The 25,280-nt window shown below is 40.5% G+C and overlaps 1 protein-coding gene across 1 annotated transcript; it reads left to right on the forward strand.

The window, feature by feature from the left end:
* Positions 1-5,778: 5,778 nt before the first annotated feature.
* SGPP1 (sphingosine-1-phosphate phosphatase 1) lies at positions 5,779-25,135 on the forward strand. The gene is made up of 3 exons (XM_066552320.1): positions 5,779-6,529; positions 16,713-16,802; positions 19,051-25,135. Exons 1-3 carry the CDS (start codon positions 5,936-5,938, stop codon positions 19,600-19,602), a joined length of 1,236 nt encoding a protein of 411 aa, XP_066408417.1. The 5' UTR covers positions 5,779-5,935; the 3' UTR covers positions 19,603-25,135.
* The last annotated feature ends 145 nt before the right edge of the window (positions 25,136-25,280 follow it).

Genomic DNA, 25,280 nt, shown 5'->3' on the forward strand with positions numbered 1-25,280 from the left:
AATCAGTATCTTTTTCCCAGTAGTAAAATTAAGGGGGTGGTAATCACATGTTCCACTCCCTCACAGAGCTGTTCTGATGTGTTGCCAATTAAGAATTGTAGGACACTGAGATAAATGTATTTTAAGATAATGTTGAAAATGGAATAGATCTCTTTTTTAACACAACAGAAACACTGCTTAAATAATGACACCTTATCTGAATTGGGTTTGAGATGGCATGTGACAGGGTTAAATCCATGGATTTAAGTTCACAGAAGAATGAAAGGACTATAACAACTGCATTCCTAGAACAACTTTAAGAGGAGACTCCATCACTGCACTCCCTTTTATTACTTATTTTCAACTTTTTTATTCTTGTTTGGTGTAATGAATCACAGCATTGCACACCTGGCATCTGCATACAACCACGCTGTCACTAAAATTCTGTGCCTTTCTCAGATTATGTGCTCACACAGACATGCAGAGAAAAAAATGATCAACCAACCCAAGCAGCTGGGCAGACTCTGGAATGGTGGACACACTTGGGTCTCACCTAAATGAGGCAGCAGTATAATGAGAAATGCATCTTGTGACATGAGGACATGTGCTGCTGTGCCACCCTGGGCTAAAATAGCAACACACCAAAGCCAGCTGATTCCATTCCCTGCAAAATCCAAGCTCCTAACTCTGAAGCAAAACATTCACCATTCAAAGAAAGCCTGTGTTTTCTGCTTTTGGTGCTCATGGTCCTACTGCTAAGGTAATGTAATTTGGGCCTTCATCTTTCAATTTTTCCCCACTGCCAAGGGATCAGATTTCTGAGGTACCCAGTGACCTTTCCCTATCGTACCTAAATGCCAAAGCCCTGCGTGTGCACAATTTAACAGATTAACAAAGTAAATAATACAGGCAAAGTGTAATAAAACACCACCACCAACAAAAAAGGTTCTCTTGCATACAGAACTTAGAACATTATCCTGCAGAAAGAAATGCATAACCAGGCTAAATTGAAATCAGGAGATTGCAGCAAGTCATTGAATTATTTTTTATTGCAACGGTAAAATTTTTAGCATAGCAATTAGAACACCACCAAAAAACCAAACCAAACCAAACCAAAAATCCCAAAACCCCATAAGAACCAAACCTTATTCTTTCCAAACTGCTGAGGATTTGGGGTTATTTTTTTGCCCGTGTAGAATGACAGAGTTGTTACACCTTATCTAAGAGAAGTGCTACATTGGCTCATTACATACATTTTTACTAAAGACAGCTAAATTCCTAAGTTCCATTGAAAAAGCCATCACTGAGATTCATGAACAGTAAATTTTACAGAGATAAGCAATATTTTAATACCTTAAATTGCTTACAAAGAAGAGTACTGTGCAGGACTCAACAACAAGCAAGTACAGCCTAAGTGAGCTGAAAACCCTTCAGTCTGTTCTTTCTCCCACTGCTGTAATGGTACATTAGCACTTGTCCAGCTCTTTCACTGACCTATTGCAATAGCTCCTACTCAAGAACAAATCAAAACCCTCCCAGGGTTTTTGTTTTTTTTTTTTTCTTAGAGCAATAAGCATTAATTAGAAATAAAATCCATTTTCCCTTATACTCTCATGTATTTTTCAAGACTTATAATAAACCTTATAATAAATATATTCTTGCCTTCTCAAATCTGGGCACTCAACTCACCAATTTCTTTAAAAATTAATAATAAACCCGATATGATTAGCACATTTTATTCATTGACATTCAAAAATCATCTAAAATGAAGCTTTCCTCTGACTCTAGGCACTTTAACATCATTAATAATATAACACAACCCTAGTAGCATTAGAGTAATTGTTTCAGTGAGAAGGCAGTCCTTCAGATTTCTATGGATACTCCTTTCCATCCTTCCTCATGCAGGGAAATAATCTTAATTCTCCTGACAAAATGCCATCCTACATGCCTTTGGCACAAAAAGATGATTGGATTCAAGGCTATTTCTGGTGATGACAGAAAAGAATCCCCCAGTCCTGGAGAATTTCCTGACACCTGCTCCTTCAGTTTTATTAGGACAGAAAAACAACTGGCTTCTTCTGGCTGGGATAAACTGGTTTGCAATTGTTAAAAGCTCTACAAGGCAGAACTGGTGTGGTAAATACCAGTGCTCATCTAAGTGGGTGCCAAGCAAGATGTTGTGCTTCAAAAAGGAAAAGGGAACTCCTGGTGCTGTTCCTATCACTGGGCAGGGCTGTGACAGCAGCAGCTGTAAGTGGGATGTGATCTGCACCTCATCTGCCATCGATTCTCACAGCTGTCTTGTCAAATCCTGCCAGCCTGCAGAACACACTGCGGGCGCACGGCTTTGCCAGGCATCCTTGGAAATGCAGGGTATGGGTGTCAGCCCAGGCAGCCCTTGGGTGCTGAGCTGAAACAGATCCAGAACAGCCTCGGGGCCATCTTCTGCAGACACTACAGAGAAACACAATTTCTGTCAAAGTTCAGTGTTGGGGCACACCCCACCCCACTCCTGCGTGCCCACTGCAATCGTTGCTTGCCTTAAAATGCACAGAGGTAATTTAAAAGCTCCCTCAGTATTAATGTCATGCCATTTTCACACTAACAGTTCAAAGTCAAAGTAAACAAGTTTCAGCCACACACACAAACACTTTCTGCTTTTTTAAGTTACCAAGCACATACCATAGACAAGTCTTGCTTTGTAATCGCTGATTTTTTCTCCCTTGTACAGTTATTCAGATCTCATTCCAGAACTCGTCATCTGGTTAATTAACAGATTTCAGTTTGTTCCGTGTTTAAGGGAGGTTGTTTGTGGCTTGACTCTGGGAAAATGCACAAACGAGGCAGCAGCTTGTTTTTCAGCTCCTGTCTTTGCATTTTCTGCCCAAGAGCCAGGGAAGCATGGAAATTAGGAGGCACATGTATCTTGCAGGATTAGCATTTCTCAGAAGACAGAGAAATGACAGCACACCTTCCAGTCTCAAGACAGAAAAATTGATCATGTACCATTTCGGGGGTGGATTTTTTCATGTTTCTCTGCCAAGCTACTGATCAGAAATCTTATTTTTATTTCATTCATCTTTCTTTCAGTAACGGCAGCTCCTCTGTTGGTAATATAATTGTTCATATTATGATGCCTCAAGTGAGGTTAAGGCTGTGTGATGAAAACATATGTCACATACAAATATACATAATGTACAATATAGAAAATCTATCAGGATTCATTTGGTGCAGTTACCTGAGCACTCTGCATAATAATCCCACAAGAAATATTTCACAATGTGAACATCAAATAGGTAAAATTGCCTCAAGGCCAAGATAACCAGAATGCACTAAATGAATCTTCCTGTAAGGATCTACTCCTTCAGAGATTTAAATTAAAATGCAAAGAAATTTTCCCAAGTAATCCCAAGAGTGTAAATTTAGGAGGGAAAAGGCCAAAACCTTTAGATATTTTCTTAGTAAATATATTCTGCAGCCAAAGGTTTAATTCAGATCAGCTTTTTTATGGTGTGTAGGTATTTCAAGGCAAAAAAAGAATTGATTCTAATGCTCATGGTAATAAATGAAATGTCTGCTTCTGGCACTTAGAATTTGAAACACAATGGTCCCAGTAGATCAACTTGATGCTGTGCTTATCATGGCCCATCAGATTTCAACCTGCATTCATCCAATAAAATAAAACATAACTTCTGCTTGGCTGAAAACTAATTTTCAGAAATACATCTGATCTTCAACAGAAGACATGAAATGATGGCAAATCCTTAGCTTCTCTTGGGAATGTGTTCTGGTGGTTAACCATGGAAAAATTTGTGTCTTATTTCCTATTTGAATTTGTCTGGCTTTTGCTTCTGGCCATAACAGATTAAAGAACCCTTTAATATCCTGTATTTCCCCTCAGGAATGTTCCTGTACACGACAATCAAGTCACCTCCCAGTTCTCTTCCAGATAACTTTAACAGCCTGAGCTCTTAAAACATCCCAGCATAAGGCATTTTCTCCAACCACCAGAACATTTTGCTTCATTCTTTTGCTCTCTCTTATTTTCCAATGTGCTTCTTAAAATCTGAAAACCAACACTGTATGCACTACCCTGTGATGATATTATTGAGGTCAAACATGAGAGGTAAAACAAACACTTTTTAATTCCTTTGTTTATACATTGATTAATCCTTTTCTGCCATAGCAGCATACAGGAGAGCCCTTATCTGATTGCTTACTTATGTGACCCTAAAATCCTTCTCAAAGTCATTACCTTCAGAGTCTTCTATTTTCCAGTTATGGTCTCCACACTTGGGTTTTAAGACAGACAGCTATATGGTTTGATGAATGAAAATTCACTAGGTTTGAACAAGCTGCTTGAACAAACTGTATTGATCAGTGCCCCATCCTCATCATTATTTACAATTCCATTCGTCCTGGAGCTGAATTTTTGCAGCAGCAGGCTTAGATCTGCTTCCAGATCATTGCTAAAAATGTAGCAGGACATGGAACCTGCTACTAGGAGCTTTTTAGACGCCATCTCTTTCAACTAAGTTGTCATACAGATTTCTTCTTGAGATGTGGCAGCAAATTCCATTTGTACGGTTTGTTAGCAGTGTATAATGAGAATATCACACAGCACCAAATCAAGTACCTCCTCAAAACAGTATTGATAGTTATTTTAACTAAAAACACTCTAGATCTGCATCATATTCCTTTGTTTCAACTTATTTGAATTCCACATCAGATTTTCTATTTTGATTAGGATTTAAGCTAACCAGTTGCTTGGGTCATATTGCTCATCCTTTTTAAAACGGCGCAAAGCAACAGTTTATCACTTCTTGAACCTCCTGATTTTAAGGCAAGATACAAATACATAGGAGCAGCATATGTAGTATAGGCAAAGCAACAGGAAGCAGGAGAGATCAGGGACTGCATTTCTCACAGCATTTCCAGTGTGGAAACCGAAGCAACTGCGGACTTGCAAAGTACCCGCTCACAAATCTGCTGGTCCTGCTGAACTGCCAGCCCTGCACACACACACACGCACCTCAGGAGATGTGAAATCTCCTCCTGACTATGGAGACGGGATAAGACACGACTGCTTGCCTCAGGCACTGCAGAACCTCCCTGAGCGGCTCCGCAGCCCCGTGGTCACGGCCTGACGCCATGGCTGAACGGGCCTGACCGCCGGGGCTGCGACCACTCCGCTTTCCTCTCGTGTTTACACCACCCGATTTAGGCTTCGGGCAATCTTAAGCAGCACCACGGGAGGTTTAGGTTGGACATTAGGAAGAATTTCTTCACGGAAAGGGTGACTGGGAATGGGCTGCCCAGAGAGCTGGTAGTCACTGTCCCTGGAGGTACTTAAGGAAAGACTGGATGAGGCAATCAGTGCCATGGTTTAGTGGACAAGGTGGTGATCTGTGACAGGCTGGACTCGATGATCTCAGAGGTCTCATCCACCGCAATTGATTCGGGGTTTCTATAACGAAGGAGAAGAAGGAGAATGAGGCTCCCCCACGGTCCCCCGACACGACCCGACCCACCCCACGGGCCGCCCTCCGCTGCCGCTGCCTCTGCCCCTCACGCTCGAGGCCGCCTCAGGCCGCGCACCGCCTCACGCAGCGCCGAGTTCCGATTGGCTGCGCCGCCCATGGGGGCGGGACCAAGGGAGAGCCGCGGCCAATCCGCGCCGCCAAGGGCGTTTCCCGCGGGGTGGGGGCTGCGCGCAGGCGCGGCGGGGCGGGGCCGGCGCGGGCGTGAGGGAGGGAGCGAGCGGGGAGGGCGTGAGGAGCGAGGGGCGGGAGGGAGCGGGTGAGGCGAGGGTAGTCCCGCGGTATCCGCGGCGCCTCGCCTTCCAGCGGGTTTCTCTCCAGGTAGCGGCTTTCCTTTTCCGCGGGGCTCCCGTCCCCCTCTCCACCCCTCAGACGAAGTCCCCCGCCGTCCTCAGCCCGCCCCCGGTCCCATCGCTATGTCTGTCGGCCAGCGCCTGGCCCGGCTGGCCGCCCACCTGCAGGACCCGCGGAAAGTGGCCGCGTTCCAGCGGCTCTGCGGGGTGGAGGGGCCCTCGGGCTGGGCCGGCGCGGAGCAGCGGGGGCCGGTGGCGAACGGTGGCCCCGCGGGCGGGCAGGCGCATCCCACCGGGAACGGGGCCGTGCCCGGCGCGGCGGGAACCCCGCGGCGCTGGAGGAGGAGGCCGCGCCGAAACTCGCTGACGGAGGAGGAGGACGGCAGCCAGGAGTTCGCCACTCGCAGCCGCTTCCTCTACTATCTGTTCAGCCTGGGCACGGAGCTGGGCAACGAGCTCTTCTACATCCTCTTTTTCCCTTTCTGCATCTGGAATGTGGACGCCTGGCTGGGCCGGAGGCTCATCATCATCTGGGTGTGGGTGATGTACCTGGGGCAGTGCACCAAGGATGTGATCCGCTGGCCGCGTCCTGCCTCGCCGCCCGTGGTGAAGCTGGAGGTCTTCTACAACTCCGAGTACAGCATGCCCTCCACACACGCCATGTCGGGCACCGCCATCCCCCTGGCGCTCCTGCTGCTCAGCTACGGCCGCTGGCAGGTAATGCTCGCACCTCCGCCTCCTCATCCGTGCGCTTTCCATCCCCGAGGTGTAACAGACCCCATGTGACAGACCTGATTCCTCCTCGGGTGGGGAGGTGGCTGAGTTTGGTTGGGAAAACGTCTTATTCGTACCTTTTTTCCTTGCCTCACTCTTAATTTTTTTTTTCTGTGTTTTAAGCGAGTGCTCAGGTAACGAGAAGTGTTCTAGTCATTCTGTCTTGTGAATGGAAGTTGTGCTGGTTTTGAGGATTAGCTCAGCACGCATGAAAAGTTCGCAGTAACAATCTGCGTTTTGTTCCGATGAGGGTTTTTTCCAGCTTGTCCATTTGCACAAAGTTTGGATAAGCATCTAGTGTTTTTACAGGCATTTGGTTTTACAGGGGTGAGAATTTAGTGGAGAGCCAGTAACTAAAGGGCTTCTTGTTGAGCTTCGAGTCACTTTGTAGCGTCACTGAGTTGTAGCTTTAGCCTTTTCTTTAACGATTTCATTTTCATTAACCACAACCTGGAAATGATCCTGGTATTTGTACTTTCAGGATGGTTCTACAACCTATCAATGTGTTCATAATTAGCAGGAACTGATAATCTGTGATATTTTCATCACCTTCATTCAGCAGAATCTCTAAAATCTGGCTGTTGCACTTGGGGTCAATAGATAAGTTAAAATAACACTGTTGATCGTCTGGTTTACGCAAGCAGTGGCATGTGCTTTGGCGCTGGCTGCTGGAAGTACGGCAACAGCAGCAACTCCAAAGAAAGCACATCCAGCTCTCTAAATCACTGCACTAAACCACTTTCAGCAGTAGCTGAGAGAAGGCTTTCCCAGGTAAATGTCCAGTGCAGCGTTTTAAGAAGTTAGGCAGTAATTAGACTCTTAAGTTGTGAGTGTTTACTAATCCTTACTGTAATACCTGGTTTAAGGTGGATATAAGTCATGTCGGTGGAGAAAACTAACTCTGATCCTAAGCTTCGTGCAGGGGCTTAACTCTTCCCAGTTGCTGGTAACAATCACCATTTGTCGCTGGCGCTGCCTGACACTTTGTGGCTCTATCTCAGCATCTAGAAAGGGTGACTGAAAGGAATGGAATGATTAAGGGTTAGAGATTTTATTTGGCCTCTCTAACCAAAGATTATTTATCTGTTTCTGCAAGGTGAATGCACGTGCCCAGAAGGAAGCTCTTAGGGATTCATATTTGCTAGGAAAAGGTGAAGTATTGTATGCTGGAGTTATGCCGGCATAATAACTACATACATACATACATACATTTATATATATATAAAAATATATATAAAATAATAATGTCATGTTTTTTGAGTGTTTGAAATAAATATTTGAGGTTTTGCCACTGAGATGCCTAATCTCAAAGTTGTTTTTACTAAATGACCAAAATCTGTGTATATTTGATTATTGCTTGTTAGATGTGCAGGGCTGGTGTCAGTTGGAAGCACAAACTGGATTTGTACTCTCTGCATGTGGGAAAGCTCGTTTAGCAGTACCAGTGGATCAGCTTTGCACAGACTGATGTCATGTGTGCAGAGCAGAGCCCGTCTCGATGGCCTCTATAGGAGCAGCAAACAGGGTGTGAAATGGTGTTTTTGCCAATGAACCGAGTTCGATCTGTGCTTTGCCAACCCTGCCGCTGCAGTCTGTGAAACACTCTGATTGACTAAACATATTTACCATGGATGCATGGTGAGAAATCATAAACATTCAGCCTTGTTATTCGTGTGGGACTGTGCTTAAGAAATGCAGAAGCAAAGTGTTTGAGTCTTGATTTCAATTCCTTTTTCTTAGAAAACGAATATGAATAAAAGACCTCTCTGAGACCAATTTCTGTCATTTCAAAATACTCATGTAAAAAAATCACTTCTGACTTTACAATTATTTCCATAAATTAATCAGTAATTAACCAGTGGCATGCCTAGAGTCTTTTCATTAACCTTTCATCTGACACGTCTTCTGTTCTCCCTGCTTTACTTCTGTTGAAAGGGAATAGAACCTATGTGACATGTCATGGAAAATGGTGTTTTTCTGGAAATGGTGTTAAAAAAGACTGACCTCAGAAGTTCTTGGAAAGCTATTAAAGAGGTTTTTAGTATTATTTTTATTAAATTCTACAAATTTACTAGTATGTGCAGCTCACTGGATTTAAACCTGTTGGTTTAACCTCTTTCTGTGTATATTTAGTATAAAGAATACTTACATATACTGATATTTAGTATAAAGAATATATTTAGTATAAAGAACACAACTATAAGCTGGGCATTTAGAGTTGATTTTAATAAATCAGAGCCTGATTGTTGTGAGACAAAGTTGGGACTGTTGGTTCAGCAGATCATAGTGGAACGAGGCTGAGGATGGATTGAGGCAGATACAGGTGTAACTCTCTGCAGGGACTTTTCCTCTGCAATACACGCAGCTTTGAGTTTGTCACTTTGAAATTTACACTAAACCAAAGAAAGCTCCTCTTGCTCTAAAAGATGCTACACCAGTGAGGAGGGAGTCTCTTTCTTGTGTGGCTAATTTCCAGTTTGCTTTCAGTGATCTATGACTTCCTTCTATTGTGTGATAGTTCTTTTGTATCAAAGACAATTTATTTGAGTCTTTTTCTTGAGGAAAACAGAACAGAGAAAATGTGCTCCTATTTTTCTAGTTGTGGCCCAGATTGTCCATTTAAAAACATATTGGGATTGCAGTAGGGTTTTTTCTTAGCCTGTTGACTTTGTGCATTTCAATTTTTCAATGCCTTTAAGCAATCCTGTTACAATTATTTTTACATAGTATTCAAAAGGATTTTTGACTATAAAACGAAAATACTTGCTAAAAATGCAATAGTTCTATTGTTCAAGTAAAATCTTTTCAGAGATAATGTATTTTAAAGATGGTTTTGGGAAATTATCACAGTTAGAGACTTTGGGCATAGGGAATATTCAATGAAACTCTTTCAGACAGGAGCGAGTTACATATTAGGGTAACTTTCATAGTAGCTAACTGTTCTGTCCATTGTATCCAAATTTTTCAGTTTCTTCTTGTATTATGAGAGCTTCTCTGAAACTTTTGATTTCTTGCATAATCCATGTTCATTTATTTCATTTATTTATTTAATATGTTACATTTCTGCATGGAAAACCATTTATTTCAACAACACTTCAGTAACCATGAAATACAAAGCTCATGTCAAAGACTCATGAGAATTTGGGAGTGTTATAAATGTTGATTCCCCATCTTTGAAGTGCTGATACCCTGACAGAGGAGGGCAAACATTTAAAAGACAGTGAGGTTGTAGATCTTGATACAATGTAGGAAGAAGCAACCTTTATCAAATTGAGGAAAACTTGCTTTCTTTGAAGTCATGACAGTTTGAGCCAGGCTGGCTTATATCGTGTCTCAGATGGGGTGAGGAAGAGATAATGTGAATGCTAATTATCCACAAAATCTCCAAAGGCTCAGGCTGAGACTACTGGAAAAAGTATTTTTTATATTTTGTTTGATTACTTTGAACTGTTGATTTCAAATAGACACCATGATATATTCTATTAGAAATGGTCCTTGAGTTGGAATGGTACCTGAACGTGTCAGAACTCTGCTGGCTTATTTTGAGGAGAAAAGAATAAATATCAGCCAGGGGATACAGAAAATTCAGAAAAATGAATGTCAGAAAATACAGAAAAATAAATATCAGTCGGGAATAGAGAAAATTCGCTTCTATCCAGAGTTCCTCCAGGATGCAGCCTGGCTGTAGCAGTGGCTGTCTGCGCTAGGAAATGATGGGTTTGCACTCCTTCCTGAGCTCTGCATTAATGAGCTCACGAGGAGCTGCTGGCTCTCACTGTAGCCACCGAGCAAAGCTCAGTTGATGTTGAGCAGGAGCCCAGGGCCTGGGTTGATGAGGAGCAGGCCTTTAACCGTGTTAACAACGCTGATTCACCTGCTGAAGCAGCCCGTGGTGCTGAATATGACAGCCCTGTCCTCGCTGGGTACCTGGCTGGCAGTGTTTGATATGCAAAGCCTGTCATCAGTGACTGCCTTTCCACCCTGCTGCTGCTAATGGTGACCTGGATAAACAGCCCTGCTGAACCTGCACTGGGTGCATCTGTTCTCCAGTGGCCTCTCTGATGCAGTTTTCATCTCCAGTTTTCGTTTACTCAGTGCTCTTTTGACTCTCTGTGGTACCGGTTGTGTAAGACTCTTATGTGGTACCACGTGAAACTCCCTTCCAGAAATCTTTCATCTGCACTGTGACTTTTATCAGCCAAGGCTGCTGAATGTAATTAAATGAGATGGGTTTGACAGGATCTGTGTTGGGATTTCAGGGAGATCTGCATCGCTCTGTGGTTCTGACTGACCCCTATTGAAGATTACCTCTAGAATTGTCTGCCTGCTCTTTCATTTCAAAAGGCTAAACTCTCTGATCCCCACTGGAAATAGGGAATAATTGGTTATGGGGATGAATAAGCAGCCTAATCACAACAGTGCTACAGTGAGAATTTTGCAGAAAGGGGCACACCCTTGTTTTAAATGTCTGTCCTTGGTGAAAGGTTTGCATTTTCAGTAAGATTGATGTAGTGATAAACTGGAAGCTACACATAGAAAGCCATCTCTTACATACAAAGTCTGTGTGCAGGAGCAAGTGCAGTCCCTTCAGAAAGAGACACATCACCCCTCAGAGAAGCCCAAATATTTGGCTAAAATACTAAAACGTTGAGAAGAGATGTTGGCAAAGAGATGTGTGCATGCTTGTCTAATTGGTCTTCTTGAACATGTTTCCTAAACAGTCAAACAAAAACTCTTCTGACATGGGAAGCATCGCTGAAGGGATGATCTGAAAACACAGAATTACCCACACAATGATTTGAGAGAGAGAGAAATGGGAATTTGGAGGGTCAGCACTGGCCTTGTCTTGTGTAAGATGTAAGGTCTTCCATGGGCCATATTAATGCCTGTAGTTTGTAAAGGAAAATGAAAAAAGTTGTTTTTGCAGGTGTTAAAAGTTTAAAAAGAGCACAGCCAGTTCTGACAAATGTCACTAGGGAATCTCTACCAGAGGAATACAACAGCCTGTCTCATTAGACTGTGTTGATTGTCATTAAATGTATTTTTCAGTTTTACCTAAGCAAATCTTTAATTAATGTAAAGGGTCTTGGGGGAAAACATGTAAAAACAAATGCTCTAAGGTTGGATACAGAGTTTTTGATGAAAAGGTATTCAAAGGTAATACTTCTCAAGCAGTTTCTTTTTCTTGCTGCATTGTACACATGTAAAAGCACTCCTTGTTCTTTAAATAGGGTGTGCTGATTAAACTGAGAAAACATTATTTTGCAGAGAAAAATGTAGTTTTAGGTACTGGGGCATAAACAGAGCAAGCCATAAGTAATTCTTGCTTGCTGTGTTCAGAGAGGGATTATTTTTTTAATGACTGCAATGAAAAGATGTAACAAGCTAATTCCTATTGTTACTCCTTAATTTCTTTTCAGATTAGGTGTAGCAGAAAATTAAATGTTTTATCTTCCTTCAGGACTGGCATTGAAAAGTTTATCTTGGAATTTTAAGAAGAGGTTCTTGTAGTGACATGTAACACTGAGGTTTTTATCTCTTGGTATTAATGTTGGTGAGTGCAAGAAAGGAGAAAATCACTGATAAATATAGCTTAATCAGTGCTATTTACCACCTGTCCATTTGAAAGAATTTGTTTATTTTTCCTAAAATGACTGATTGATGGTCTCTCTTTTCTAATAATCCTCTTCTCCCTTTTCTTCTGCTTCCCTCACAAATCATTTTTATGCTGTGCTTTTTGAACTCCTCTGTCCAGCCAGGTGCTGGAGTCATCCCCATAAGCATTGATTATAGCTTTTCATGACTGTTGCCAGTACATGGCCCAGGTACCTTATTAAAAGCCTGGTGCTGCAAGTGCTGCTTGGATTCTTTCTGTGAACTTTAGCCCAAAATAATTGTCTCAAACTCGAGTTGAACTTCTGAGTTGTGATATGATTAAAAAAAAGATCATTGAATACTGTAGAACACTGGAAATATTAGAAAATTACTTTGGAATCATTTGTGGGTGCTGGAAACTTCTGTGCAGAATGTGCTTTAGAAAGGTAAAGAAGTGAGCATTTAGTGTCTTTTAATAGTGTTCCCTTATGAAAGAAGGAATTTTCTGACCTAGGTCAAAGCTTTTAGGACAGATTGTTTCCTTATAAGCATTTTTAAACAATGGTTATGTTATTAAGACTCTTGGCAAAAAGATCAAGGAGCAGGAGGAGGATAGGGGAGGGTTTTGTGTGTGTTCCAGTCAGAAGTTTGCAAGCCTGTTTTGGAGGATGTAGTGGAATTTTCTATAGGATGGGAGTTTTCTTTTAAAAACATAGGACATAAAGTTCTCAAAGACTTACTGAGAGTATTTTCACTGCTGTTTTACAAATATGAATTTAATTCAATTTCTTCAATCAAAACAAGGTTCTGGATATGAGAATAAAACTGGGGTCTGAAACGCAATGAGTCATTCAGTCAGCTTTATCCCTAAGCTTAACCTTAATAGGTGAAGTTAAGAAATCAATTAATTTCTTAATTTTTTTTAATAACATGCTTATTGGTTTGGGGTTTTTTAATTTATAAAAGAGAAAGCAGTATGGAATTAAAAAAAAAAAAACACACTCAGAATTGTTGAGGTGGCATGTTGGCTATGGGGAGGCATAAGGAGTTCTTGAGGATATTCTTATTTTGAGAGAATGAAACCTGGTGTCTGTGTCTACCTCTCCCAGCTGTGATCTCTGACACCTTCCACACCCTCATCTGGAAGCACATGTGATGCCAGTCTGCCTTCTGATGCCCAAATGAGCAAAACCAACAGTGAATTGGGGTAGAAGTAAACTGGTGATCTTTTGTCCTTTGTGCTCCTGTAGGTCTGATCATGGCCAGGAACCATGGGACTAAAACTGCTGGAATTCAGCTGTCTTGCTTAATATCTCACATTTCAGTAGAGACCCAAGTCAACACAATAAAAAGTGCTTCTGACTTTCTTCTTTGAACACTTGATATAAGTTTTTATTCAAATTTTCACATTAGTCTTTTATAAAATATGCCTGGTTTTAAGTAGATAACCTAGTAAAAGCTGGTGGTTTTTTTTGAATATTCATTTATGATTTGGAGAGGAGATGTTTGAAATCCATTCTCATAAAACAGTATTATTACAAGGCTTGCTAGTACCTCAGCCTTGCAGGCAACAATTTGGAAGTAAGTTTATGGCATCAGCTCTTTTTCCAAGGATGCAGGTGATGTCCCTGCTGGTGGTGTGGCTCGGCATGCTGCTGAGCTCAGAGGTGTGTGGGAGTGCTGATATTCTCCTTTAGTCACCTTGTGCACTTAGGCCTGCGTGTGAGGACCAAACACACGCTTGTCTCACCACCTCAGGGCAGATTTTGAAGCAGGTGCTACCAGTTTGGTGTTCTGGGAATTCTCAAACCCAGTGGCTGCTTTAAAAGGTAGGAGTTAAAACAGGCCGAGGAGGAACCAGGGTGTTGGGCTTAATTTGTGATCAGTACTTAAAAGGTTCCTGTAAGAAAGATGGGAGCCAAATCCTGTGGGCCTCTTGTGATAGGAGAAGGGGTAATGGTTCTAAACTGAATGAGGCTTAATTTAGATCAGATGCAGGAAGAAGTTTTATATTTCTGCTGGTGAAACACTGGCACAGGTTGCTCAAAGAGGAGGTGGGTGCCCCATTCCTGGAACATTCAGGGCCTGGTTGGGTGGGGCTCTGAGCAACCTGTTCTAGTTGAGGGTGTTCAAGCTATTCTACCATGTTTTGCTGTGAAGAAACTAAACTAGCCCATGTTCTCAGATGCTTTAAGGGATATTTATTCAGAATTAGAGTGAGATGTGACGGAGCCAAATAATCTTTCCAAAACATTCTTCAGAGCTGGAGTTTCTGTTTCTTTCTACTAACACCCTTCCCTAGTGAGTTCCTGAACACAAACATCTCTTCTTTCATTTTCAGAATTATTTGTAGTCTGCCTGCTGTTTACAGTCACCAGCTCAGGACTCTTAAAATCAGACTTCTCACCTAACTATTTCCTTCATACTCCTTGTTCTCAGGATTTTGCTGTTTAGCTGCTCTAACCTCTTCTCTCCCCCAGTCCCAACCTCTTAGCCACAGTGTCATGAGCAGCTACTGAGCCCTGCTGAGCCTGGTACTTCATTCATCTTCCTGCTAAAGCTCCAGCCTCTCTCTCTGTCAGCTACTGCAGAAACAGGGCAAGTCTTTATTAAAGAAAAGCCTTACCCCTGATTGAGCTCTGAAAGCACAAAAGATGTGTGTCAGGAGACAAGGATGGACATAGGCTATCAAGTGATGGCAAAACAGTTTGAAACTCGAAGCTGCTCTTGCTTCAGAGGCCCTGGGGTACAGCTGTCCCTGCACATGCAGCAGTTCTGCTGGGGGAGTCCTTTGAGGGTGCAGGGAGGCTGTGTGGCTGTGCAGGCAGCATTCCTCCTTCCCTGAAACCAAAGCACAGAGGGGCAGAGGGATGTGGCTGCACTTGTGAGGTACCAAAGAGCTGCTTTTGTGGCTGCTGTAGCAGTGTTGGTATCTGATAACTCTGCCATCATGTGTGAGTGTGACAGAGTTACTGGTGCGTTGCCCGGGGTTAACAGAGTTCTGAAAGGCAGGAAACTGAGTTTGTTCCTTCATCATTGCAGTCAGAAATGAGTCACAAATACACAGTTCTGTTTAGATCCAGTTTGTAGATGAATGTGATAGAAGCAAAGACAAATGTTGCTACACGAAACAGAGTTTAGTCTAGGTGGAACACAACTATTGCTGTTTAGTATTTATGTTATGTTAAGTTTGTGTTTAGTATTTATTTTAATGTGAAATCTGCTTCTTATGTGAAACATAAGCTTCCTGATTTTCTCTTAGTTCGAGAATGTTATTTATTTTAGTTTTGTTATGCCAACATGGTCCTGGAGTTGAGAATTCAGTGAAGGTTGGAAAAATGCAGAAGAGTGATAATCCTATCTCAGACCTTTTACAGAAAGACTGATTTTTGGAACTTTACAATCTGTTCAGTGGCCTTCACAGGGGACACAGAACTTCCTCCAGTAATTTTAAAGATATTTTCTTGAATTTGTTGGATATTCTACCCTTCAGGTTACCTATGAAAGGAACAAGGGAAAGGGCAGGAAAACTGCCTGTAGATTTTGTTCCTGGGTTTGAGTACATCTCGGCTGCCTGTTTATATTGAACATGTTTATCGTAGGAAGAGAAGCAATTTTGGAAACTTGCCATTTTATCTTGTGACTGTGTCTTTTATAGAATATTGGCAAAAAAGGAAGCTGTATCCTCTCTGGTACGACATTTTGCAATAGTGGGGAAAGTATTTCATACTGTGCTGTAATATGTAAATTAGCATAGTTTTAGCCAAAACCTGAGAAAGTCAAGAAACTATGTTTCTATACATGATATGTGCTTTTTAAAGCAAAGTATTTTATTTCTTCCTGGTAAACAGTCCTTATTAAAAAAAATGTGAGAAGGCAAAAATAATTGGAAGTAATTATTTGATGATTTTTGTCTAACAAATGTGACTTGTAGGAGGAAATTTATGTGGGTTTGCAAAGAACAAAAAAGATTACTGTTTTAGGAGTTTCATGCTGATGCCCAGATATTGAGTCAATGACTGCTGAAGCCCTAAAACAAAGAATTGAGGAAGGAATTGAATTTCTTTGTAATTTTGTTATGAGTTCCTTCTTTTCAGGAAAAGAAGTGAAGCCTCGATTCTGCCTGAGTAATTGCCAACAATCTAAATATGTGATGGAGCTGCTTCACCCAGTGTAAAACTGTTGCAGTTTAACACACTTGTCTCTGCCCATGTGGTCAGTTTGGGATATCAGAGCATGGCAAGAAAACTGCTACAGAGATGGAGACATTTCTTACTGCTTTGAAAAAGTCTGATAAAAGCACTGAAATTCATATATCCTGAATGCAAAGAAGATGGGCAAGATTGAAAGTTTGACTTAACAATTTATGAAAAGGTGCTCTGCTAGGCCTGTGGAGGCTAGGGCAAGGAAAAGGGTAAACATCAGTGGCATTAATTGGAATTAATTATAGAATGTTCATAGAGTGGTTTTTTTTTTTTAATTTCTTTTTTTCAAATTCTAATATGGTTTCTGCATTTTTCTTCCCTACCAGTATCCCCTTATGTTTGGACTGATCCTGGCATTCTGCTGGTGTTCTTTGGTTTGCTGTAGTCGAATTTATATGGGAATGCATTCAATTTTGGTAAGAAAATAATCTAATCTACTACTGAACTTCTGGTTTAATCCTGTTCTGATTTAATAAACTTCTATCACATTGAAGGTTTTACAGTGCAATAATTATATATAGATGTATTTTTTGGTAGTGTCCTACAATACAGAAACAGAAGACTTACATTTCTTCAGCACAGAAATTGATTAAACAGCTAAAAGTGACTCCCATGCTAAACTTATACTTGTCTTTTATAAACTCAGTCCATGGTTGAAACTTAACAGGTGTTTAATGTCATTTTTTAGTGCAGAAATTGATGACTGCTCTAAAGTGTAGAGTAAATTTTCCTCTACAGAGTAGAAATCATTTTGCAGGATGAGAAAGTGGCTGTTAAAGTTCATTCCACGTCAGCTGCTCAAAGCATGTGCATTTTGGAGTGCCACTCAACATGCTAGAGTTTCATTTACCAGACTTTTTAAATCCAGGTAACAAAGTTTTCATCTTGGAAAACACTCATTTATTTAACAGATTAAAACTCCCCAAACTGAAACACAAATGTATACAATGTAGAAATGAGAAAACAAGAACACTACAAGTGATAATCACAATGCAAGACCACTTATGAGAGTGGCTCAAGATGTTTTTGAGGATCATGTGCTAGAAGAAAAGCTAACAGACAGAAAAGGGTAAGTCTGGTAGGGAGTAGAAAAGCTGGTAGATGAACACAGTGGAAAAGGAGCATGGGAAAATAATGTAGCTCAGAAAAACTAAATTACATTTTTGCATCAGTAGTTAGGAGGCTTTCCAATCTAAAACCATTCTGTCAGGGATGATGTGATGGACTGACACAAAATGTCATAGAACAAAGTTGTGCCACAAATAGTGAGCAAGCAGACAGAGCTGTTTTGCAGCTGAATCCTCTGCAGAATTTGAGGGAATGGAGTTCACCACATGGTGCTTGCAATGTACATCAACCCCCGTGCCTGAGTTTGGGGGGAGTAGGTGCCAAATAGAGCAGAAAGGTTTTTTTGTTGCTTCTGAAATGAGCAAGTGTGATGTTTATGTCAGTCAATTTTAGTGGAGCTTTTATCAAGCTTTCAATTAGTGGAAGCAAATTTAAAAAAATTCATTGAAGCTGGAGCAATACAAACTCTGCTGATTGAAGTCCCACTTCCTGGCTCATGTGGAAGAGCTGATAAGCATGAAAGTGAAGGTGGGCCACTTTGTAGTGCTTGGATTGCACAAATTCTTCTTTAACAATCAAACATGACAAAAGTAGCAGAGAGTTCCATGCAACTGAATGATCAGTCAACAGTTAACTGAAATTTAATGCTGAAGTAAAAAATCATTGGGTAACCTTTTCATTAAGAAAAGACCTTTAAAAACAATAGTAAAACTGAAAATCAGTTAGGAAGCCACAGAGGTTATCGCTTCCTCTCCTTTAATATTTGGAAACAGTTCCCACTCTTCCAGCATTGTTAATTCTGAAGCTGGAGTGAAAGTTGAAGGTGCTTTAGTGCCTGACTGCAGTGGTCCTTGACTGCTGCTGCTGCTGCCAGTGTTGGGTGTGTTGGCACCCAGGCCCTCAGAGCATCTGTTGAGCTGTTTCAGCAAACCTAAGTTGGCAGAACATATACAGCTGAGCTGGATTTGTGCTGACTGTAGGTTGGAATGCCCTGGCCCTGGGCAGGGGCCAGTGTTGCCAGCAGAAAAATCATAGAAGAATCACACAATAGTTTTGGGCTGGAAGAGACCTTTGAAGATTATCTAGTCCTAGCCCCCTGCAATAAGCAGGGACATCTTCAACCAGAACAGGCTGCTCAGAGCCTTGTCCAGCCTGACCTTGTATGTTTCCAGAGACAGGGCATCCACCACCTCTCTGAACAACCTGTACCAGTGCCTCATCATGCTCATTGGAAAAAAATATCTTCCTTGTATCCAGTCTGAATCTCCCCTTTTTTAGTTTAAAACCATCACCCCTTGCCCTGTTGCAACAGGCCTTACTAGAAAGCCCAGACCTGCAACTTCAGTGAAGGATCCTTTGATCATAACTTCATTCATGATCTGGTCAGGATGCAGGTGATTTGTTAATAGGTCATCAAATGCAATTCCTTCCCTTATGTTTAACATAAGAAAGATACAATCCTATGAAAGGTAAGAGATGGGAATCCACAAGTTGCTTTTAACGCTACAGCAGCTAGGTTTGAATTCTTGTTAATGTAACTTGAGGGCTTTTTTTAAAATAGTTATTACACTGAAACCATATCTTTCTCTTCAACAGGACGTTATTGCTGGATTTCTGTACGCTATTCTTATCCTGCTTATCTTCCATCCAGTTGTGGACCTGATTGACAATTTCAACTTAACTTACAAATATGCACCCTTAATTATCATCAGTCTCCATTTGGCCCTGGGCATCTTCTCTTTCACCCTGGACACGTGGAGCACGTCGCGAGGAGACACAGCTCAGATCCTGGGCTGCGGTGCCGGCGTGGCCTGCGGCTCTCACGTCAACTACATCCTGGGTCTGCAGCTGGACCCTGCTCCCCACACCCTGCCCTTGTCCCTGTCCTCCCTCACCCTGACTGTGTTTGGAAAGGCCATCCTGCGCTTGTTGATTGGGGTCATCGTTCTGTTGCTAACAAAAGTGGCCATGAAGAAAGCCACGATTCCTCTGGCGTGTAAAACGTTCCGCATCCCGCAGGGCGACGTGCGGAGAGCCCGGCAGCGCATGGAGGTGGAGCTGCCCTATCGCTACATTACCTACGGAATGGTGGGCTTCTCCCTCATGTTTATTGTTCCTTGCCTCTTCCATTTCATTGGTCTTTCCTGATGCTGTTTGACCACTTTGGGTAGGGAGAACTGAGCTAGTTGCTTTTTGAGGAGGTGCACTAGTTTGCTAAGGGAAGGCCAGCCAGCTTGGCTTTAGGGCCTTCCTATTAACAGCAATACAAAGCAAGCAAAGCATTTAAAGGGCTTTGCACGTCTCTGGGGATGGTTTAGGGCCAGCAGTCAAGCATCAGTCCAGGAGAAGTGCTGACCTCTGTAAATGCTGATTTTTGGACTTATTGCTGTAACCAAGTCTGTGTGTGTGTGATGCAGTGAATGTATCTGGGATGGCTGCCAGGCTGTACCTGTGTACACTGACACTTCAGCAGGTGTGTCTGACAGCTGATCAGAAGGCTCCATTCATGATCTGTTTGCCATTTCACAGTAATTAATTCAAGTTGTTGGACCATAAACTGTTACATTTGCTTTCTTCTATTCTTTCCTGAAGTCCTGCTTCAAGGTATTTCAATTAATAGGTATTTTTAATGGACCAAACTCGTAATGAGGGTGAATTTTTCTAAATAAACAAGCAAAAGCCTTTTTCTTTAGCCCCCTTTGCAGAGAAAAATGTCTGGATTAGCATTGGTAGATATTACTAGAGTATATATAATTCAGGTACTGTATTTTATGGTTTAATAACTGTGCCTTTCTGTTGCTAAATTAAGAAATGCCATATATACTGTGATGTAAAAATGCCTAATTTTATGGAAAATCCTACGTAATTAGGCAGATATTAAAAAAATGTTAATTGTCCATGTTGCTGACATGGTCCGAGTTCACCAGAATGTCCAGTTTTTACTGATCAAAATTGCATAAATGAAATGACCCAGGAATTGTGTCCTTGAGCTCAAGATATTGTAAATGAACAATAGTCCCTTTTGTAAGTATTTTTAATGTGTATTGTAAGTTACTGCAAGAGGATATATTTTTCTGGAGATTGTTTATACAGTGGATGGATATTCAAAATTAATTATTTAAACATATAAACAATAAAAGCACCCCATTCTGCAAAGAAATGGGCTTCACTTATTATTCCAAACTAATCTAGAAGGACCACTGCTTTTAGGTATTTGGTTAGAAAATATTATTCTAGAAAAATTTGTATTTTTATGCATTAACATACTATATTTGAAGGTGATAATCACTTACCCAATTTAGATAGTTATAAGACAATGTAACAATTAAAGTAAACTTGTAATCATTCTGATTGACAGATTGTGAGGAGTCAAGGCAGGATGGTCAATGCATGAATGGTTTGTGATGTCTAAATTTGGCAGGATTTTATTATGTGCTTTTGAGCTTTTCATGATCCTTTTCCCTTCAAGTGTAATTTCATGTGCCTTTTTTCTGTTTCATTTTGTCTTGTTCATGTGTTGCCTGATCTGTTCTTTCCATGTCAGGAACACTGCAGGAAGCGCTGTCTTAGTGTCTGAGCAGACACAAATTACTTAATTTTGTATTGTACTTGTTTTTCAGGAAAAGCATCATTTGGTTGGCAAATATGGTGATTAGATAGAATACAAAGCCTACATTTTTGCAAGCAGTATTTGGTTTTAGAAGGTTTTTTGTGTTGGAGATCTCTCCAAGCTGTTAATATGGAGATTGACAAAATTAACTTCACTTTCTTTGAAGCAGATGAGGTTTATGGTACGCTGGCACTGGATGATGTGAAAAACTCCACTTTTCTGGTGCATTTCTGCATGCACTGCTATGAATGTATTCAAACTGAGGTATCCAAAACTGAGAGTGTTCAACAACTTCCACAGCTGAAAAGACCTCACTCAGTAGAAAATGGTTAGCTTGTTTGAGTGTGTATTTCTGGATTTGATTTTTGTGTCTGTTCCTCTTTTGCAGTTCAATGCAGAATGTGCAGTTAGAGGTTAATTGGTTTCTGGGGTTTTGAGAGTGGGATTTCCACTGATCTGGCTTCACACACCAAGATAGCCATTAAATAAATAGCTGGGGGAATGTACACAAAATGCCTTATGCTTAAAGCCCTAAGCAAGTGGTGTAGTTTCAATTATATTTAATTAGTCTGAGGACTGTTAAAAATAATAGGCTAACTTTCTCTGAAATTTAGAGCATATTCTCCTTAAATATCCTAGCTTTACAGTTTATAGCAAAAAATGTTTAAATTCTAGGACAGAAAAGGTAAGTGAGCAAAACTAATTTTTTAAGGTACATATTGGACTTGTAGAAACCAAGTTTACATCATAAAGAGCATAATTAAAGCTGTATTTTCTAGCTTGCTCTCTTGTAGTATTGATGGAACATGAGATGTACTGTGGAGGATCTGGAAGGGATGAAAAGATCACACAGAGCTTTCAACAGGCTAAGGAAAATTGTACTGTAGCTTATTCTACTGTCATAAATTTATTTTTTATATTTTTATACAGTACATTGAGTAGGTTCAAAACATCATGTTCCATGTTCCACTACCCAGGAAATGTCCATCAGAATGTCTGTACAGCACCTTCAGCAACTACTTCACTGATGTTTACATGAGAAAACGTTCTACTGTTCTGTTTTCGTGTTTTATAAGGGGTTAGGCTAGAGAGGGCAGTTAGCACAAAATGTCATGCAATATGAATACCTTTAGAGGATAAAGAATTACAGACATGCCAATGCTCAGAAATCCAAGTAAAGTATTTGTATTGTTGTATAATTTTGTTGACTGATAAGCTAAGTTTCCTTGGAATTAGGCATAACAAAGCAGCAGGTAAAACTGGAGCACTTTCTTTGCCCTAATCTATTCTTAGAGTTAAACATGAAAAATATTTCTAGTGTGAGCACCAGCTGGTACCAAATTCTTTATAAATAAAGTTAACATAGCTTTAAGAGGTAGTCAAATGTCTTTCCAGAAGGAAAAATGCTTGAAAACCTTTATGAGTGGTGCAAAAACATCCTGCTAGTGAACTCCCTTGGTCCCAGAGAGAAATATACTTCATAGAACCAGCTATGAATGCACATTTACTACAAAAAGCTGCAGGCTAAATTTGCCTTCTTTAATAATTGTGTGAAATAAACCTTTAAACCAACAGGCAGATAGAGAGCAGTTTGACACAAAATTCTGTTTTCCAAGAGGCTGAAGAGATGCAAATTAGTCTGAGACTGCCTTAAACATAATGGCAGGATCTTTTCTGGCCTGGCCCTCACTCAGAACTGACATGTGCATCTTGGGTGAGTTTTAGAATCTCTTCTTTTGGAAAAATGTTTCATTTTTATAAAAAAGCATTGCTTTTGCTTTCTCCTGTGTGATCACCTGTGAAGCTGTTGGGTCTCTGAGCAGGAGGTGGAGGAGCAACTTGCAGGTAAATTGGCAAACCAAAGGGAGTTGGGTGTTGTTTATTTATTTGGAATTTTTTAAGGTTATGTGCAGCATTTCTCCTGGAAAGAAAAACCAAACAGAAAGATGCATTTCTTTTAAAATGGCATCTCCAAATGTGATATGTGGCTTTTGTGTTATTTTTTTTCTTACCAGAACAGTGTTAAATTGTCTGGATATTAGAAGCTAGTATGTTTTCCTTTGTTTTGTTTTGTTTTGTTTTGTTTAATTACTGCTCTCAGTATTTTTACTCCATTTGTTGCTTATTTCTGAGAGAGTGTCCAGAACTTCTGTAAGCAATTGCTACTTATGTGAAGATTGTAATTTTGAACTTGTAAATAATTAAGGGTTGTTAGCTGCAAAAATATATAAAAACAAATCCTTGCATGCTGTAAGTAAATACATCTGTTGTGCTAAAAGTTGTTTCTGTTTCAGTATTTGCTTTCTCAATAAAAAAATCCAGTTTTCACACACCATACAGAAGATATTTAATAATCCAGTGGTATGAAGGGGCATTGCTGTCAAACTCCTGCTAACTTTACTGGGAGTTCTGCACTGGGTTCCTTCCACAGGACACTGAGAATGAAGCCTGAAGGGCAAGGCTGTGCTGACGTGGGAGCAGGCTCAGTGAGTGTGAAATGACTCAGCTCTAAATGTGATAGCCTTGCTTTTGGGTGATTCTCCTTGTTAAAATATGAGATTCCTAAAGGGCTCACCTTGGAAGTCCATTCTCTGTAGGTGGGCCTGGCTGCACATTTCTAACACTCCCCCTCTGTACCATAATTCTGTGAATGAAGAGACCCCAGAGTAAAGTCAGTAGATAAAATGAGAGAATTGATTTCTTGGGGTATTGTGACTCAACTTATTGTAATTGATTCTTGAGTGGTTCTTTGGTCTCAAGTAGAATGTTTGTTGGTTATATAATTTATCTCTGCAAACGACTTTGAGGAAACTTAACTTTTTTGTGGGAGGAAGTTGAATGACACCTTGCCAGACTTCATTCTGTAGGAAAGCTTAAGTGACCTTTTGTTTCAGAAAAAAATATATAAGCCTGTTTTAAAATTTACTGCAAATGATATATTGGTCAAATTGATAGATTAACTGGGTCACTAACATCGTTGTTCTTGCAATACTGAACAAAGGCAATGAAAGCTGAATTTGGAAACAAAATGTGATATTGTGTGGCAGAGAGGACAAAGCACTTTAGGTGTTCTCTAACAAGCAAGTATCACATACTGGTTTTGAAGCAAATTTAGCCATGCATTAGAAAAATTTCTTTGCACTCCATTCTGTACCAGAAGTTACTTGCATGTTGGTAGGAGGCCTTGTAAGAAAAGAAAGGAAAGCAGGGTGTGCTTGCAGTGTATGATCAGTAACTGTTCCTGTAGGATCAGAGGAGAGGAGAGGGTACATGGGATAACAGTACCTTAAAGATACTGACTAGTAAATGTAAATAATTCCCATCAGGTTGGAGAATTTTATTAGTCACTAAATTTTGACTAAATTAGTCACTAAGTTTTCCCACAAGTTTATTTTTGCTAGAAAGTGTAATGAAAGATAAGAGTGATATTACTGAAATGGAAATTAGCTCTTAAGACAATTCTAGATGACTGAAGTATCAAAACTGAAAAAGATCAGTTCAGGAGCAAGTAATGGGAACAGTAAGAGTAGAGTCTGAGGGGGATTTTGTATTAAACTTAATGCACTTAAAAATTATGCCAAAATTTGGCCTACACTTGATTTATATGAAATCTGTAGCACAATATAGGTACATATATACATTAAAAATATTGTGTATTGGAGCTTAATTTTTTTATGTATAGATTTTTTTCTCTGTTTACTGCATTCCCTGATAAAAGGAAGTTGATAAAATACAAGCCAGCGTTGTCTGTGTAAGGTAAGGCTGTATGTTAGTAGCCTTTAGGGAAATAATGCAGTTGTAACCCAGTCTCTCAGCCTCTTGGAGAACTTGATTTTAAAAAAAACCCAAACAACTGAGATGCAAGCCCTAAGTTGAGGATCATATGTTTGCTGTATAATAGTATACAACTGATGTTTTAAAAATTAATACATCAGCACTTTGTTTTACTCTTGTTAATGATTTTGTACTCACTATACACTTCCTGAGTTATCAATTTAGCTTATATTGACTGGTAACTGAAGTGTCTAACTTCACCTGCAATGTGTGGGTAATAAACTCCTGTTGGATTCAGTTGTGTTACTGTCTTTATTCCTTCCAGTGCTCAGGGACAAGATTTGAGTTTGTGGATGGATTCAAACCCCAAAACAAACCCCAAAGTTTGTTTTCTGAAAGTTCTTTTCCCCTTATATGTGTAAGGCTTATTTGATGCAGTAGC

The sequence above is a fragment of the Molothrus aeneus genome, chromosome 6 (assembly GCF_037042795.1).
Source record: "Molothrus aeneus isolate 106 chromosome 6, BPBGC_Maene_1.0, whole genome shotgun sequence".
Lineage (NCBI taxonomy): Eukaryota > Metazoa > Chordata > Aves > Passeriformes > Icteridae > Molothrus > Molothrus aeneus.